The sequence below is a fragment of the Petromyzon marinus genome, chromosome 43 (assembly GCF_048934315.1).
Source record: "Petromyzon marinus isolate PM22_M1 ecotype Great Lakes invasive population chromosome 43, UKy_Petmar_22M1.pri1.0, whole genome shotgun sequence".
Lineage (NCBI taxonomy): Eukaryota > Metazoa > Chordata > Hyperoartia > Petromyzontiformes > Petromyzontidae > Petromyzon > Petromyzon marinus.
The window spans coordinates 8,501,483-8,519,358 of NC_133709.1; the positions used below are offsets into that span (position 1 = coordinate 8,501,483).

General features: G+C 47.3%; 2 protein-coding genes across 5 annotated transcripts in view; both read right to left on the bottom strand.

Moving 5' to 3' along the window:
* LOC116951612 (uncharacterized) overlaps nucleotides 1-8,613 on the bottom strand; it is a 20,862-nt gene extending 12,249 nt beyond the window's left edge. For 2 of the 3 annotated variants that reach the window (XM_076073791.1, XM_076073789.1), the window contains exons 1-9: nucleotides 8,524-8,613; nucleotides 5,585-5,666; nucleotides 4,991-5,121; nucleotides 4,213-4,302; nucleotides 3,524-3,674; nucleotides 2,962-3,123; nucleotides 2,307-2,416; nucleotides 1,512-1,602; nucleotides 610-638 (exon numbers count right to left, since the gene is read on the bottom strand). In XM_076073791.1, coding sequence (XP_075929906.1) covers nucleotides 610-638; nucleotides 1,512-1,602; nucleotides 2,307-2,416; nucleotides 2,962-3,123; nucleotides 3,524-3,674; nucleotides 4,213-4,302; nucleotides 4,991-5,121; nucleotides 5,585-5,666; nucleotides 8,524-8,529 — 852 coding nt within the window. In that variant the 5' untranslated portion in view covers nucleotides 8,530-8,613. The remainder of the gene's footprint in view (nucleotides 1-609; nucleotides 639-1,511; nucleotides 1,603-2,306; nucleotides 2,417-2,961; nucleotides 3,124-3,523; nucleotides 3,675-4,212; nucleotides 4,303-4,990; nucleotides 5,122-5,584; nucleotides 5,667-8,523) is intronic. The other variant, XM_076073792.1, reaches the window with a different exon arrangement.
* Nucleotides 8,243-13,843, bottom strand: LOC116951598 (uncharacterized). Of its 2 annotated transcripts, none has more exons than XM_032970355.2 (2): nucleotides 13,705-13,843; nucleotides 8,243-12,907 (listed from the first exon to the last, which is right to left on the bottom strand). In XM_032970355.2, exon 2 carries the CDS (start codon nucleotides 12,875-12,877, stop codon nucleotides 9,485-9,487), a length of 3,393 nt encoding a protein of 1,130 aa, XP_032826246.2. In that variant the 5' UTR covers nucleotides 12,878-12,907; nucleotides 13,705-13,843; the 3' UTR covers nucleotides 8,243-9,484. The 2 variants fall into 2 exon arrangements, with proteins under 2 accessions (XP_032826246.2, XP_032826247.2); XM_032970356.2 differs by having other exon boundaries at nucleotides 8,243-13,002; nucleotides 13,705-13,752.
* Between the last annotated feature and the right edge of the window lie 4,033 nt (nucleotides 13,844-17,876).

The following is a 17,876-nucleotide window of genomic DNA, read 5'->3' on the forward strand; positions in this document are numbered from 1 at the left end:
GCAGAGGGGGAGCAGTGGAAAGGCACAGTGGCAGCAGCAGGAGAAAAATTGTGGTAATACAGGCACTGGTACACCCCTCACCTGCGCATGAGAAATCTGAGTGGTGGCGCAAGATGTGAATTAGCTATCACACTGCAGACAGCAAGGCTCTGTGTCAAAGGTCCAAGTCAACGTTCACTCCTCTGCTGCTCTCAATCTGGAAATCCCTTTCCTCCAGCCATCCGTGCTGTCAATTTAATTTAATTGATTTCATGGTCTATCAGCTAGCTGCCTGTTAACACGTGTATATTATTTATTATTTAAGACTTATTTATTGCTGGGAACTTCTTCTAACGTGACGCAATACGTGGTTCTAGGAACCCTTTTTAAGCAGGGAACATTTTTAAAAGGGGCAATGCCCAAGCTTAAAGTATTCAATGGGTGTCACTCTCCTGAGCTCAAGTCTACTGCCAGTTGAAGGGGTCAGTGTGTGGTGTTGGTCGCAGCTCCAAGGAGTTGTACATAACTCATCCACAAGAAGATCTTAAATAACGCTTTGTGGGATTAGATGCATCGTAAATTTCTAAAGGTGTGGTCTATTGAATTGAATACGCTGGTGCCAATGCTTACCAAGCTCTGAACAGGATTTTCTTGATCATCTGTATATAAAAACAAAAATAATAACAAGTCAGTTCCAGTGGCTGCATGTGTATAGTTTCACCCTATAGGCATTAACCAATGTTGTTTGTTGGGTGTGTTTGGCTGTATTTTATTAATGGCTCTGTGCAAGCGGTGCAATGATGCATCGATTCAGTGTTATCGATCAATAAACGCATGATATATGCATCGAATGAGTCACGTAAAAATGGAAGTCTTTTATTCATATGCAATGTAAAAAAAAAATCAAGTTGTTACACACCGGACACGCATGATGATTTTTAAACATGTCCCATGTGAAGTATACAAAGCTCGCTAATTGGAATTTAGCTCCTCTTCATGGAAGTCAAACACGAAATCTTTTCATTTCAATTGGCACTCTATACACCTCGTTGAATGTGTTTAGCAGTCATCAGACACGTGCAGTGTGCAAAAACTCAGTATGTATTTAAAAGGAGGTAAGCATTGGTCAGTGAATGGTGGCACAGTAGTCAGTGCACTGCCCTATGAAACCTTTGTTCAATTCCTGCCTATGGCTAACATCTGTTGGAGATTTATATGTGAACTGGTCCTGGAACACCATTCACCAATCCATACTCAGTAGCGTGGTGAAGTATGGTCAAACAACCCGCCACAGCCAACACGGCGTGGAGAGGCCTTCATCCAGCTGTGGAGTTACAAAGAGCTCTACACAAAATATGTTATTACTGCAAGATGTACAGTGGTGGCTTGCAAGAGACTGTCTTTGGGAAACCCTGTCTTAAGTGCTCGGTAAAATAAATACCACTGGGTGACAAGGGATAGCTCGGTAGGACGTTAACAGAATAATATAGAATTTCCACAACTGGCTCTTGACTAAACAGCAGAGGCCTCACCGGATTCTGTCGGCTCCAGTATTCTGAGGTAGAAGTATTGCTTCTGGTCAGACTCCTTTATCACGCGTAGCTGGTTCAGCGCTAGCAGTGCCTGATGGAGACACACAGGCAGCGGGCAAATTCTTTTTAAAAACACCGACGGCACTTGAGATGAAAAAATAGCTGCACCTTGTACTGGTTTCCATTCTGACAGCGACAGCTGCCTAAAATAAATGTGAAAACTTTGGAAGAAACACAGAGAAGCCACAGACAAAGCAACACATACAATTAGAGAACATTGTTTAACAATCATTAAGTTATAATTGTTTAACTTACTTAAAAAATCTAAATGTTTAATTCAAGGTATAATTTGACTCAAGTTATTTCCTAAATTACGAATATGGAAGTAAGTCCAAATTTGAAATAAATAGGGAACAAGACTGATGGCTCAAAAATAATCATGCAGGGCTTGTGACAGTGGTGATGGATTAGTGGTAGCAATAGCAGTGGAGGTGGTGATGGTTGTGGTAATAATAGCAGCAGCAGTGGTAAAAGAAGCAGTAGTGGTGTTGGCGCTAGTATTCGTGATGACAATGATTGTGGCACTCGTAATAGCAGTAGTCGTGGTGGTGAAAGTTGTGGTAGTTGTATCGGTGATGGCAGTGGCAGCATTATTAGCAGTGTTTAAAGTAGTGCTAATGGTGATGGTAACAGTGGTAGTAAACATTGACGCAGTAGTAGCAGTAGGGGTTATAGTGTAGCAGTGGTGGTGCTATCAGTTGTCATGGCGATTGTTGGTGGCTGTGCTGGTGTCACCATGTCAGGAACGGTGTCGAGAATGACGCTCAGGCAGGATGTCCTCAACGAGTCCTCGGCACCAGCGTCCGCCCCCACGCTCAGCAGCAGCTGCACCGTGCTGCGCTGGCCTACCCAACATTTTAGTTGTGGTTGTGTTGTTAAAAAAGTCTCAAGCACAGGAGAAAAGGAGGACTTGAGACAGAATTAGGATAAGAATTAGCATGTATAGGGTGCTTACATTTCTCAGCAACTCATGAGTGCCGCACATCTCTGCCCTTTGCAGTTTAGCCAAGGGGACCCCCAGTGGCAGCTGTACAAGTGCATCACAACATATAATCAGCACTGGCCTGTAAATCGGCATGAGTTAGCCAGTAGGGAGAGATGGTGTTATGTGGATTTTCCCAATTCAGTAATTTTGTGAGTAATTTACCAAATTTGGACCGTGAAGCTAGTAAACATGGCCTACCATTTTTTTTAATGTCACCAGTTCTATAACGTCCACTGTGCAGCAGACGGGTGTGTATCCATGGTTAATACGTCTCGCAGCATTAAGCAGGGCAGCCGCTGGGCAGGAACCGCAAGCCTCCGCAACAAGCGGCAAACACGCTACCACATGTCAGCTAATTTCCCATCGACAAAATTCGACCCATCGCGGTGGTGCTGGCGGACCTACCGTACTTGGCGGCGAGGAAGAGGGGCGTGCGAGCGCGGTAGTCCCGGGCGTGGATGTTGGAGAGGCGCCGGTATAGACACTCGAGGGCGGCTCGGGCGCCGTGCTTGGCGGCGTAATGAGCGGCCGTTTGAAGCTCCTCCCACGTCGCCGCCTCTACATCGCCTGCCGGAGCCAAAAACCACACACGGCCGCCGAAACTCTTTACTTAGGTCAAGGTCGATTTTTGTATACGGACTTAAAGGAAGACAAAAACTAACATGTTGGAGATACGTTCAGTAACGTCGTATATAAAAATGAGTGATATGTAAGCAACTTTAGAAAATGACAGTTAAACAATGCACAAATAAAGGTTAATGGAACCAAATAAAGTACAAAGTGCCCTACAATAGGGAAAATGCCTTACTGTACTTTACAAGTAAGTGAATGGTAGTGGGTGGCAGCGGTGTCAATGGTGGTGGTGGAGGTAGCGGCACGGTAATGGCGGTGGTGTTAGTGATTTGCGGCAGTGTTGATGGCATCAGCGGCGATGGAGGCGGCTTTAGCGCGTGACAGCCGTGGCCACCTCCGTGCTTCACAAAGAAGTCGATGACATTGGGGTGGTCCAGTGTGGCAGCCACGTGCAGGGGCGTGCGTCCGTTCGTGTCCGGCTCGCCAACGCGCGCGCCACGTTCCACTAGGAATCGCGCCGCGTCAAGGTGCCCTGCCTGTGCCACCTGTATGAGCGCTCACACACACACACACACGCAGGCATTATAATACACAAAACAAAGATCCCCCTGTAGCCTTTAGCAGACTGTTGGGACAAGTGCTGTAAGTGAGCACCTATGAAAGGTGGTGTGAAAGCACAAGGTAGGTGTGGGCAGCACCATGCCTGCTGCCTATGGCTCCCAAGTGGTGACGTTTACACACCACACCAGGTACTCATGTAAGACTGAGTTGACCTAGAGAAAAGCGCAGGGGACCGGTTCATCATTGATTTGGCCATGGCCAGGAATCAAACTCAGATCGACGGGTTCGCAGCACAGGTGCATGAAACACTACACTGTCGTTCAACCCTTAGACAAACACACACACTAGCGTAACATTAACTAAAATGAATTCAACAGGTCCGCCAGAAATATGATCCAACACAACTGCGCATTTAAAGGCACTGATCTGGAAAGGGGCTTTTCAGGAGCTTGGAGACATTCGGAAATTGAAAGGTGAAGAACATAGTGGTGCGATCGGAACGCTAATGGAGGGCAGCCCAACCGTGTGCAGTGCCGTCTGGCCGTACTGGTCCTTGGTGTTCACGTTGGCACCGCTTCCAATGAGGCTACTGAGGAATCCAACGTCAAGCTGCTGGGTCAGAGGGCAGAAACAAATACAAGAAAACCAGCACACTAATGGAGCCTTTGCTGTCTGCTGATTGAGGTGGACATAGATGGATTTAAGAAACGTGTCCATTGTTTCAAGTGCTGTGCTGGGAGAACGAACCGGTGATCTCTGGATCCAATCAATCTTTAGTTTATCTGCCAATATCACACTCAATAACGGGAATGGTACAGGGGGCATAGAGCAAAGGGAATGAAAAAAAAACCTGTCACGACTACAGTGGCTAACACGGACTGAGCAAAGTAAATTGGAACCTCGTGCATAATAAAATGCAATCGTGTGCAACGAATATCATAAGTAGTAAATAATATAAATAATTAGCAAAGAAACAGAGAGGTTTTTTAATTTTTTTTTTGCATTTTATGAGTCAAGTCTCAATAGGTGTCTTGCACAGATCAAGGAATTGAGAGACACTCGGCACGTTTCGGATGTCCGGTGGCAGGCGGGGTGTTCCAGATTTTTGGGGCTGCGCTCGAGAGGGTTCGTCGCCCCAGCCCCGGGTGAAACATCCTGGGCTTGGAAAATCTCGCCGTTCTCGTGGAACGGGGTGTGCAAGTCTAGCGAGTTATCATTACACGACGGAAACATCTGGCCTAATATAAATAACACGAATAATTACACCTATATAGACACAGGTGGGGGAAGCTCTGATCACCTCATGCTGCTCTCTGTCACCGCAGCCCAGTCTGTGGAAGTACTCCAGGAAGGCGGTGTTGAGTGTTGCCTCATTGGGCGGTGGTCGATCCGTGCTGCTGATGCCTGCACATGCCTCATGTGGACTCGTGACTGCTCAGGGTCATGGGGGATCATGGAAGCCACAGGGTGGGGCCGGGAGGAGACCTATAGATTTCCACGATACGTGACCTCCATAATAACAAGACTGCTCACTCCAATGAGCAGATAGCAAACATTGGAAGACACTGAAGATCGACCACCACTGATATCACAGGTACACCTCTGATGACCACGGTTGGCTACATACGGTGGGAAGTTCAATATATATACATACGGCGTTCTGGATTCAAACTCAGAATCTCAGTTGTACCAGCTCATCGCTCTGACCTCTGAGTACTAAGCCACCTCTTAATGAATCAACACCAACAAGAAATGCTGTTTGGCACTCACGCGGTGTGAACAGAATGGACAGTCCTACAACTGCTTGCAATTTTTATCATCTCGACGCACGTCCGATTAGCACAGTTGGCTAAGTACGGTGCGAAAGAAGTTAAACATACATACATATACATACATGCACTAAAAGAAGAATTGCTCAAGCGGCTGGAGCAGCATCTTTTGGTGAAGTATCCCCTCCATTCTGGGTCCACCGGGTACTGCCACACACACACACATTATATCAGTTCATCATACGGCAACCGTCTGTTCGTGAGAACCTATTCAGGTCATCACGGTTGCAAATCCCATAAAGACAGCGGAGACCTCATCGTAGCCGAAGGACCTTTAATTGGTTAACTGATTAAAATGTATGATTGCACTCAAGATACATGCATACAATGGCATCACGAGGGGTCAATTTTAGTGGCAATGTATGCACATTATAAACACGTGCAACTTTTATAATGGATAAAAAGAGACCGAATAGACGAGATAAAAAATATATCTTATATATATAAAACCGTGACCCTGAATGGTGACAATCAAATCGTGTTGGGAGCGCAGGTGAACCATGACATGGTTCCTGAATTGGTAGTGGCACAAGCTAATCCCTCAGCTATTTGCACAAGCTAATCCCTTAGCTATTTCAATGCTAAATTACTAGTTGCCTCTGTGGATGTGTAGGTTTTGACTTTAACATAGCCATTTCTGTGACCAGTCACAAGCTAATCCCTCAGCTATTTGCACAAGCTAATCCCTCAGCTATTTCAATGCTAAATTACTACTCTGTGGATGTGTAGGTTTTGACTTTAACATAGACATTTCTGTGACCAGTCACAAGCTAATCCCTCAGCTATTTCAATGCTAAATTACTACTCTGTGGATGTGTAGGTTTTGACTTTAACATAGCCATTTCTGTGACCAGTCACAAGCTAATCCCTCAGCTATTTGCACAACCTAATCCCTCGGCTATTTCAATGCTAAATTACTCGTTGCCTCTATGGATGTGTAGGTTTTGACTTTAACATAGCCATTTCTGTGACCAGTCACAAGCTAATCCCTCAGCTATTTGATATGTAAACCCCTTTGTCAAGGTGCCTCACTTCTCCCAACCAGCTTAAAAGTCGCTACGAATCTTAACATCGTTTATTGAAGCTCTGTCGTCCCGACAGGTCTGTTCCTATTACCTGAAGATGGCCGCTTGCGTTGTGGCCGAAACGTCGTGAGAATTTTATTGTTATTTTATTATGTTATTCTCATTCTACGTGACTTTACCGAAAGAACCAAAGAAGATGAATACAGTACTTGACAAGCGGTCTTATTACTATACAGGGTTCCCGCAGTGGCTTTGGGAGAGTACACAAAATATCTAAAGTGGAACCCCTGAGACACGCTGATTTGAGAACAAATGGCCCAACATCCTCAACTAAAATGGCATAATCCTAATCAGACATGATCTATCTACTGCTGGAGACAGGCCTCACCCATGTCAACGCCATCTCTCACGGTATTGCAATACAATATACTGTACCGTTATCCATGTCACTCATCACATGAGCTGATGTCATCACACCCAGTGCTCATTCTCACTCCTTTGGCTGCCATTCTGTCACTAGTCTCGTCCATGATCCCTTTTAGTCATACGCCCTATCCAAGCCGTTCCTTCAAGTCAAGATTTTGCCTGTTTTCTGATCCACGCGTTCTTCTTTTTGCACACTAAGTGTGCGTACAGGCACGCACCTCTTAACGCTTCTTGTAGTGCTTTTTAGTTTTTGTGTTCCATTCGTTGTGTAGCGTCGTTCCGAACAATTATATTATTTAATTGGTTTTACAAACGTGTTACACGTACGTACGAGTTGGATTCTCGGGCAAGGCTCAAATCAGTGGCGAGTTGATGCCTTAAGCGTTCCAGGGTTCCACCTTTCTACCAACCAGCACTGGGCAGTGTGGTGAGGTATAATCATAGTTGTCAACCCTTTATCAGTGCCCTACCTTATTACAGACCAATTCAGACCTTATTGGTCACCTCGTGCCCCCTTATAAATGTCAACGTTCATGCCACAATGTCCCATCACGAGGGAGAAACACAAAGGCATTTTTTTGTTGCCCGCATTGAAACGGCTGTATGGACCTGAAAACTCAATTTCCCTGTAAAAGAATACGGGGTAAGCCGTATGTGGGTTTACAGCTGTGAGTATATATATGGTCAAAAATACCCCCCCAATAGCCGATAGGGTGTGGGGGGTTAAGGCCTTCATCCAGCAATGGAATGCAAATGTATATTATGTATAAATGACGACATACATTGATATTCTTGGTTCTTTCGGTAAAGTCACGTAGAAGGGAAATAATAAAAAATAAAATACAATTCTCACGTTTCGATTGCAACACAAGCAATCATCATCAGGTGTTTCATTTTTTTATTTCCCTTCGACGTGACTTTACCGAAAGAACCAAAAATTATGAATCCCTGCAGTCACGAAAGCTTTAAAACTAAATTCGACATACATTTAGTTAAGGGATTCTCGCTATTCCATTGTACGTTTGTTGAATGGCACCGTAGGTCGCCGAACGTGTTAATCGAGAGGTGCGGGGGGAAGAACGAATTAAACACACACACACATAAAAAACTGTTCTAGCATTGTCGATGAGCCATTGGTGAAAATTCCACGTTCTTGTGGCGGGAGCCAGTCTGTCCATAAGACAACCACTTGATTTACTGCAAAGTGGTCGCGATTTTTAATGAAAGGCTGTATACAAAAACCGAATCCAATGGAGATACATTAGGCACATGGAAAATGTTACGTTTATTTATTAACTCCCATGTTAAATGATGCATATTATAAACACATGAAATACGTTACGTAAAAAGTGCACTTTTAAGCGAAATGAAAAAAGAGCAACGTCGTGTTACAGTACAGTATTGCGAATACCGTATTACTGCCAACACTGACTACAGTAATCATTGAGAAAACGGTACATTGCACTTTCATTTGATTGCAAATACATAATAATTAAACCATGCCACGCAATAACACCCGCGAGTTAATTGATTTAAACAAAAGAACACTGTACCTCCATACGTGAGTTACGTGAAGAAAAACAAAGGTTGTTTTTTTACAGATTTCTTTCACAACTCGGCCGCATTTCCTCTCAAGATGTTCACGGTACGGCGTAGCGAGTCGAAGGCCTCGCTTTCGCGCGGGAAAACAAACGACGAGCGCGCGCGCCCACGTGCCCGTGGGTCACGGGGTCGTGACGTCACCCACGGGTGACGTCGCGGGTGACGTCACGGGGTCTTGACGTCACCCGCGGATGACGTCACGGGGTCTTGACGTCACCCGCGGGTGACGTCACCACTCCGGTGGGTTGAAGTGCGGTAAGCGTAGAAATCAGAGCACAGGGCAACAGTTGATTCTGCTACATTGGTTCCCCCCACCACCACCATCCCTCTTCTGCACCCACGACAACCTGTGGCACCTGTTTTTACCCGTGGTGGTCGCTCCATAGAAGCCACTCTCCAGGACCAACCCTCCTCCCCTGCCCTGCTTAGCTTCAGAGATCCGTCAAAATCGAGCGATTTGGGAATATGTGAGATGTCTTTTTTGTTGTCGTGGTGTTTCCGTGGCCGTTGGAGGCAGAGGGAACCTGAGCGTCCTGAATTAAAATAACAATAATAACCTTCAGCACAATATAATTACATACCTATTTGCTGTACCCGCCCCCTTATATGTATGAAAAATTTTCCCTGAAGGTGCGCGTAACGCACATTTTTATTGCTCCATCTCAAGCGTGATCCACCAACGCTAGTTCAAAGTGGTTAGATAAATGAAATCATACTTACAATGCAATTTTAACGTCTGAGGAAGACGTACATATTTCCCAGCCCTAACTCTATCTCTTAACAAAAAGACGATCCCGGAAAACCGGGACAGGTGGCAACTCGACATCACACCACCGCCTCCATATGGGCGGCACAGCCTCCTTAAGCCCCACCCCGCTTCTTTGTGCCGCTTTGATTCGTGCCACCACGTGGTCAGGAAAGCAGAGTGATCTGCACGTGGTCGTCGCGTCCCTGCCACAGCATCTCGCCTTCAAAGTCCACCAGCCCATGCTTGCGAGCCCGCAGCAGGATGCCCACGAGCTTGTCGGAGACACGGGCGTACGTGTGGAAGAGATGCCCAAAGGCAACCTGCTTGCGCCCGTCGCTCCCCGGCTCACCGATGCGCCGGATGAGGTAGCACATCTCCAGCATCTCCTTGCGCACATCCTGTTGCGCGCGAGCCGCCCTCTCGGCCGTCCGCGTGCCCTCCTTGGGCCTCCCGTAGCCCTCTTCGCCCTTCTGCGGCAGCGTGGACAGCGCCTGCTCCATGTCGAAGCGCTGGCTGAATGGGTTCAGCTTCTGCCTCTCTGTGTAGTCGTCCGACCATTGCTCCCAGGCGCTGCGCAGCCCACCGACACAGCCACCCGAGCCGGGTGGGACGCGCGGACCACCGACGCCACACTCCCTGCTACTGTTGTTGCTGAGAGGGACCCGTGGGCGTCTGCTTGTACCTGCTGCTGCTGCTGCTGACACTGGAGGCTGCGAACCCCCTTTGGGCTCCAAGTCCATCCCTTTCTTGTTGCTCCCTAAATCTGTTGCGCCTTGGGGCTTACGGGGTTCCTGCTTTGGTTGTATGTCCGAATGTGTGACTTTTTTCAATTCCTTTTTGACCACCCCATTGCTCTGAAGCTGGTCGTCTCGGATGCTGTGGGTTCTTGATGGTTCTTGATCTTCCATGACCGTCATGTTGGTGGAGTCATGCTCAGCGGATACCCCATTCAGCTGACTAAGCTGCTTTGCAGTCTGCATGGGAGTGCATTTCTTCGGCTGTACCTTGGGTGTAACTGCAGTTGGTGTTTGTCCTCGATTGACTGAGTCCTTCTTCACAACGTGCACCTCACTGGAGATTGGGGAAGCTAATGGGCTGGCGACAGGTTTTTTCACTTCCACATAAACATTCTCTGGAACTGACTCTTTCAGCTTTATGTTGGCGGTTATACTTTGGCATGTATCTGTCGATGGATTGCATATCCTAAAGGTCTTTCCTGCAGTGCTAGTAGTAGGCAAGGTTGGTCCTGATAAATTGAAGCTTAGTTTTGATACCTCTTTGATTCTCCTAGATTCATTAAAGTCCTCTTTGGAGCCACTGGTGTCTTGCTTTGGCTCAGATTTATGATCACTGGACCTGCCTTGCTTCGTTTGGAGGGACCCCACTGGAACACGTTCAGTCGGGCTGAGGGTGCCATTGGAGTAAGCTGGTGGGATACCTGAATGAACACCTTGGTCTGACGAGGTCTTCTGGGAGATGGACACCTGCGAAGTGCTGCGAGATAAGTGTCGGGCGTTCGCCGGGGTCGACTCATAGTTCGTCTTGCCCCACCCACTCGACAGGGTAATCACCATTTTTGAAGAACACAGTGTATTCTCATTCGTTGGTGGGGGCGTCACTGGACCGATCGCCTGGTTCTTAACTTGTGCATTTACAGGTCGATCTCCTGCAATGGGCTTATTCAGATGTTGCAGAGGGGCGGATTGCAACAAAGGGCAGCTGATTGGCGAACGGGCAGAAGCTGGTTTGGTGGGACTATGAGATTCAGTCGTACAACATTGATCAGTCTCACAGTGCAGTGGCTTCTCTAGCTGAGTCGACTCCAATGTTTTGCTCATACTAACAGGCTTTTCTGTTTGCGGTTCAGCAGAACGGTCTTGAGACGCCAGATTGGTGCCCTTGTTGATGCCGCATTGAAGTCCCCTGGATCGTTGCACAGGAGGCTCTGAATTGCGGGAGCTGATGGCAACACTTGCCTGAGGATTGATGGAATCTTTTGATAGATCAACAGTGGAGCCTTGCTTTGTTATTGAATCGTTTGGTACAGTTTTTTTTTGCTCTGGTTTACACCCATTCCAGGTCGCAATCCGGCCGATGGTGGACGAAGGCTCGCATTGCTTGGTACCATCAGCCCGAGTTTCAGCGTTCCCAACCTGCTGCTCCAAACATTCAGATTTTAAACTGGTGTTAGCTGGCGGATCGGAGGTAGGCTGTACAGTGCTTGTGTTTGTCTTCAGTCCTTCGCTCAGCTCATTCGCTCCGCGATTGGGTCTCTTTATCGCAGGCTGACTCGACCTGTTGATCAAACGGAAGCTCGCAGCCTTCTTTGCAGCCGCGCGATCTCGTAATTCTTCCATGACCCCATTCCACACGACACTGCGGGTCGAATCCTCCTGCGCTGATTCATCTGAGTCGACAGACTCTGATGAGTCGGGAGGAGGGTCTGCAAAAGCAGCTGAATCTGCTGCAGCGTCCTGGTTACCTGCTGGCTCAACTACACGGCATTGTTCGCGCCTTTTTCCTTGCGATGGCTGTTCCTGTTGTGTCTGTTGCTGTTGCGGCTGCTTCTGCTGAGGTTGTAGACCTACACGCCTGAGCCCCGGGCCGCTGCGATGGTTCAAAATCGACTCGTTTATAAGGTCTCGCATTTCTTTGACATTTTGAGTTGTAACATTGTCTGCTGCTTTATCTTCCTGCAATGGCTTTTCGAACAGAGTTGATTTGACCTCACTAATGGGCAAGTCGCCATTTGACACATTTAAAATATCTCTGTCACCATTCTCCCCAGATTCACCACAGGCCTTGTTCTCGAGTCTTTTATCTTTTGATGGCTTCTCTCGTTGACCTGAACTTAGTTCATGGGATTGCTTCTCAGTCTTTATGTTGGACTCAATTGAAACACCTTTTGCTTCCAACATTCCACGTTGCTTAATCATCTCACCATTCCGCCTCCTCTCCTTTAGCTTTTCTGACCGTGTCAAACTCAATTCTTGCTTCAGCTGCTCATCGCTTGACTCGTTTAAAACATTACTTCCTTCCAACATTTCACCTTTCTCAATCACCTCACCATTCTGCATCCTCTGCTGTAGTTTTTCTGACAGAATCGAACTCAACTTTTTCTCCAGCTGATCATTGATTAACTTGTTTAAAACATTACTTCTCCCCAACGTTCCACCTTGCTCGATCACCTCACCGTTCCGCCTCCTCTCCTTTGCTTGATCCACCTGAGCCGGCCTCAGTGCGCACTCTGGTTGCGCATCACTAGACTTGTCAGGGACACAACGGTCCTCCCGTGCACCTCGCTCCACCACTCTACCGTTCACCGCCCTTTCCTGCAACTTCTTGGAAGCACCGAAGTTCCGATCGCTCGCGTTACCCGGGTCATCCTGCCGACTTTGTGATCCCTTCCCATCAGTCTTCTCCACGCCACTTGGCTCGTCTCTCGTGCCGGGGGACGTGGGTTGTGAGGATGGCCCTTGCGTGACGGGCGCGCGGTTGAACTTCTTAAATATATCCCCGAGGGAAATCTTCAGCTCGGACGAGCCTCCCACCACCATGGTGCCTCTTCTCGTGTATCACCGCTCAACCTATCAGCGTTGTCAAGGGTACGAAAGGTGCAGAAAGCATGAGAATCTCTGACTCATTCGGTTGCCTCAGTTTCCGCTGATAGTGTTAGCCAATTCTGCTTACCAGGAACACACAAAAACCGTTAAATACGGTTACATATACAATACACTATTGTCAGACAATTATCCATAAAATATTAAATACAACTCATGTTTAATAGACAAATAGAGTGATTAGTTACATCTTCATATAAGTTGAGTAAAATTTACGTAAGGAATACACTGCCTACACAGTTGGTTTGATTGGGATACACAGGAAAATATTAACCGTTACATGGATTAACAATAAGTCTCTGATTTCCCATTTAAAGTAGAAGACATCGCTTAATCTACAAGAATAATTAACAAAAACATCCTTTTCCTGATGACGACCGCTTGTGTTGCGATCGAAACGTCGTAGTTTTTTTCATTTTTTGTTATTTTCTTTGAATCTATCTACGTGACTTTACCGAAAGACCCAAAGAATATTAAAACATCTCCCTTTTGTAAATTTATGTAAATAACAAATGAAGGCAAATTCACGTCTCGGTTTCACTGGTAATATTTTAATTAGGCTTACTTAATTTTATTAATTAATTTCCCAAAGCCTACATAGTAGTTTTTTTACCGTTATAAACACTAAGTATTCGAGCAAAATAAGATCAATATACACACATCTTTAGTTTTTGTCAAGATTAGGCAAAGTGAACATTAAAACTGTCATTCCGGTATAATGAGACCAACCGGCATGGCCTTTAGCGAGCTTGGCGAACACTTACACAGCCAGAGAGCAGAGCAGTCTCAAGTGCAGCAGCGGCCCCCGTATGTCTGTGGCTGCCTATGGGCCTGTGGGTTAAATATAGGATGGGGTGGCATCCCAGGCGCTCGTGCATGCATCTGCCATGGATAAATATAGAGAGGCTGCCACGTTATCCACACCTCCCCTATGCATCAGCAAACTACAAAGTGCACCCAGGATGTTCACGGCTATAACACGCCATACCCTTGGATGGCTTTTCCCATCTAAATTAAACGTCGCTATTGGAGAAGGGAGATCAGAAGTATTAAAAAAATCACAGCGAGACCACAAGATACAAAATATAGGAACAATGTAGCGATACAAAAATTGAGGCACGATAAAAAAAATATGAACAAAATATTCCAATTGTTCAATCACTATTAAATACAAAAAGCTTCGTGATTATTGTATCCATACCATGTCAGTATTCGAAACACACAGGGTGATACATTTATAGATGCGCACTTAAACAATAATTGGAGGAACAACACTGGAGGGAAAGCCAGTGTCTTCGTTTCAAGGCCTCCACATGTCTCCCACCACCAATCTCAATGCACACGTTCAATCTTCTCGCGCCTCTAGCTCTGTAAGATATGGAAAGCATCCTTTTCACAACATCTAATCGGCTGTAGGGACGAAAGTGAAAGGGTCGTTTAAAATCGATGGGGCATCTATATATACTGCGAATTTATCGTCCTTCATTAAAAACACAAAACCCCACGTAGTATACCATTGAAGTAAACGAACGAAAGGGTTAAAGTCAGGTTTGGGATGGCGTAGTTTGTAAGAGTATTCCATACGTGAAATTGTTCCACGTATTAGGGGTATCATTTGTAAAAGAGGATTTTACAATCAGAGTGTAAAAGCACCTCCGAAGCCGCGAGGCTTTACTTGCGGAGTTAGATTTGGCAACTGTTTGTGGAAACTTGTGAGTGAACACCTTGGCGAGGAATGTAGGCTAGAGTAAATTCATTCTTGTTGGTAAAGGAAGGTCCAATTATACATTAAAAAAACGGATTAAAGTATCGTGTTAACCTGCAGATGCTGACCGTAACCATCGATGTATGACTACATCACGCGGAATAATAATACATTTCAACTTATAACGCGCTGTCGGACAGTATTCACTCACTCTCAAGAGACAGAACGACTCACAGGCGCAAAGAGAAACCACAGACAAGAGACAAAGGCAGCAGCCACGCAGTGATCCGGCGCCAAGAGTTTCCCAAGCTCTGCGGTCTTCTGTATATTAAGGTGTTAATGAGTGTTTGCATGTGGGTAACAACCGGAGCACCCGGAGAAAACCCACGCGTCAGGTGGCAACACTATCGCATACCGATTGAACATAGTCTGCATTTTGGTGTACTGACTTATCCTGACGAGCCATGGCAATGGCTCTTCATCGATGCCCATGGGAATGAACTTTCACATCTTTTGTGTGATACATCAAGGCTTGCCTCCAGTGCTGGATTAGAGGCGTGGATAGCCACCACCACCGCCGTTATTGTCAGATTTCGGAAGCTAAGTGGAATGAATCGCCATGCCCATCAGGTTGTCAAATGTGGTTGTGGGGACGAGTAAATCCATCGTTGTACGGTCCCCCCCTCCCCCCGCCCGCCTCCATCAACCCGTACTGACCAGCGTGCGTAACAAACAAACACTCAACACATTCGTCAACAACATTGTGGTCTGAAAAGGAAAATTGTTTAATCGGCAACGTTTCGAGAAATGGCCATCAGTCTATTGACAAAAAAGCTGTCTGTGCATGTTAACCACAGAGGCAGGCAATACGGGAGACGCCTCAGTCAGCCTAAGGGGGTCTCCTTAACACCAGAACTGGTCACCTCAAGTGACACTCTCCGGTCTGTCAACTTTTCCAATCAGCGCGGAGCCTCATCCTCCCAGTGCAAGGAGCTGGGTTGAGGATTTCTGGAGGGAGGGCCTGTGCACATTTACAAAGTGTACCCAAGACACATTGGCTGAGACATTCCTATTGGTAGGAGATAGGGGATAAAGTTAGACATCGATGTGTGTTCGGGTTGCACCCCGTGTTGTTCGGAATGATGTCCGACGTTTCGCTCCACCTGCTTGGAGCTTCTTTATCATGATTGGAGCACATGGAGGGAAACGTTGGACATCATGTCAAACAGCACGTGGTATACTACCTGAATTGTAGCCATTATACAGCACAACCACTAGATCCAGCGATAGTGATATTGTCATGGTAATTAGTTTGTCTATCGGTGTATATTATGGCCTGGTCTCAGCTAGCTGATGAAAGTTGCAAGCGAGAATTTTATTATCGCTTGCGGCTGGGGTTGGCATCGTCCCCCACTCCTCCTGATGTCGAGGGTAAATGGGTGAGGTTTAGAACTGTGACTCAGACAGCTGCAATGACTGCTTTGGGTACGCGGTCCAGACCTCCCCAGGGACCCTGGCTGACAGAGGAGGTGTTCAAGCTGGCTGAGAAAAAGCGACAGGCCCACTCTCATCGGCTACAGCATTCCACGTCGGAGAATGAGGAGGCTTACCCTAGCCTTCGCGTGGAGGTTCGGAGAGCCCTGAGGCGCTGCAAGGATGGGTGGTGGTCGCGGGTTGCTGAGTAGATGGAATCTGCCTCAATGGCCCGCGATCACAAATCTCTATTTAATTCCATCAAAAAAGTAACTTGCAGCGCCACACCTATTATCATCATTAGGGAAAAAAACGGTGATCCAATCTCCGACCCCCAGGAACAGGTTTGCAGATTTGCTGAGCATTTCTGTGAAGTCCTGGGGGAGGGGAAATCCCTCCACATGGAAAACATCGTGGGACAAAGTGGGGAAGACCCTGCTGAGGCTGCGGTGCCTCAAATATTGGAAGAGGAAGTCACCCCCTATGAGTGGCTGCCTGAGGTACCATCTGTTGAGGAAGGATTGAAGGCTATCCAGAGTCTGAGACCAGGAAAGGCACCGGGCAGAGATGATCTCCAAAGCGAAATGCTGAGGGAGGGTGGCGTTTGTGCACAGAATGCCCTACATGACATCATATCAACAGTCTGGACCACTGGACGGGTTCCACAGGACTGGAAGGATGCTCATGACTGGCTCCGGTTTAACAGCAGAGGTCTCACTCCGAATTAGTCGAGCGGCATTATCTTTTCATCGGTTGCGTAACGCTGTGTGGAAGCTACCTGGTCTGTCACTCCGCACTAAGCTTCAGCTCTTCTCGGCCACGGTCATTCCGTCCCTTCTCTACGCTTGCGAAACGTGGACCCCCCGAATGGAACATCTTCGTCGGTTAGAAACATTTAGGCTGGCCTGCCTACGATCAATCCTGGGTTTAACCAGGCTGGATTGTGAGCTCACAAATCCTTGAAAGATATGGACAAAGTCCCATCAGTGAGCTCCTCCGGCAGGCAAGGCTGCGTTGGCTGGGCCATGTTGCCCGCATGCCCAGCCACCTCATGCCCAAACAGCTTTTGTTCGGCCGGATCGAGGGGGCTAAACGGGCGCGGCACGGGCTAGAGAAGAGATGGAGTGATGTGGTACAGGAGGACGTGGAGCTGAGTGGACTTGCCGATGACTGGTACCAGCGGTGTCAAGATCGGCCTCTGTGGAGGAGGGTCAAGAAGGACGCTATTGGGCAGTTGGAGGCAGTCGCCCTCCAACAACAACGGAGGGCGGAGGAGCGACGCTCACAACAGCCAACTTGCTGTGCTAAAGCACAGCAGGTTGGCACAGTAGGGGGCACAGGTGGTGCATCAGCCAGTCATCTTAGTCAGTCGACCCGTGGCACCTGGGTCTGCCCCGTGACCTCCTGCCAGCGGGCGTTCGACACTTCACGTGACCTCAAGGTGCACATAGCCTGGCACAAGCGTCGTGGTGACGTCACCGACACTTAGTGGCGAATGGCGGTTGTTATGTTAATCCGTAGCCCTTTGTCAAGGTAGCAAGCCACCCCAAGCCGACGTGTCGGTCATGGGGTTGCTGGACCATACTTCACCACGCCGCCAGTGTGGATTGGTAAAGAGATGTGTTTAGGGTTTCGGTAATATACCAAACGTAAATACGAAGTGTCAACACCCAACTCGTTCAACATTTACGACAGTGGGGAGGAGCCGGGGGAGCGGTGACACAGTGGTTAGCCCACTGCGCTTTGAATCCACAAAAA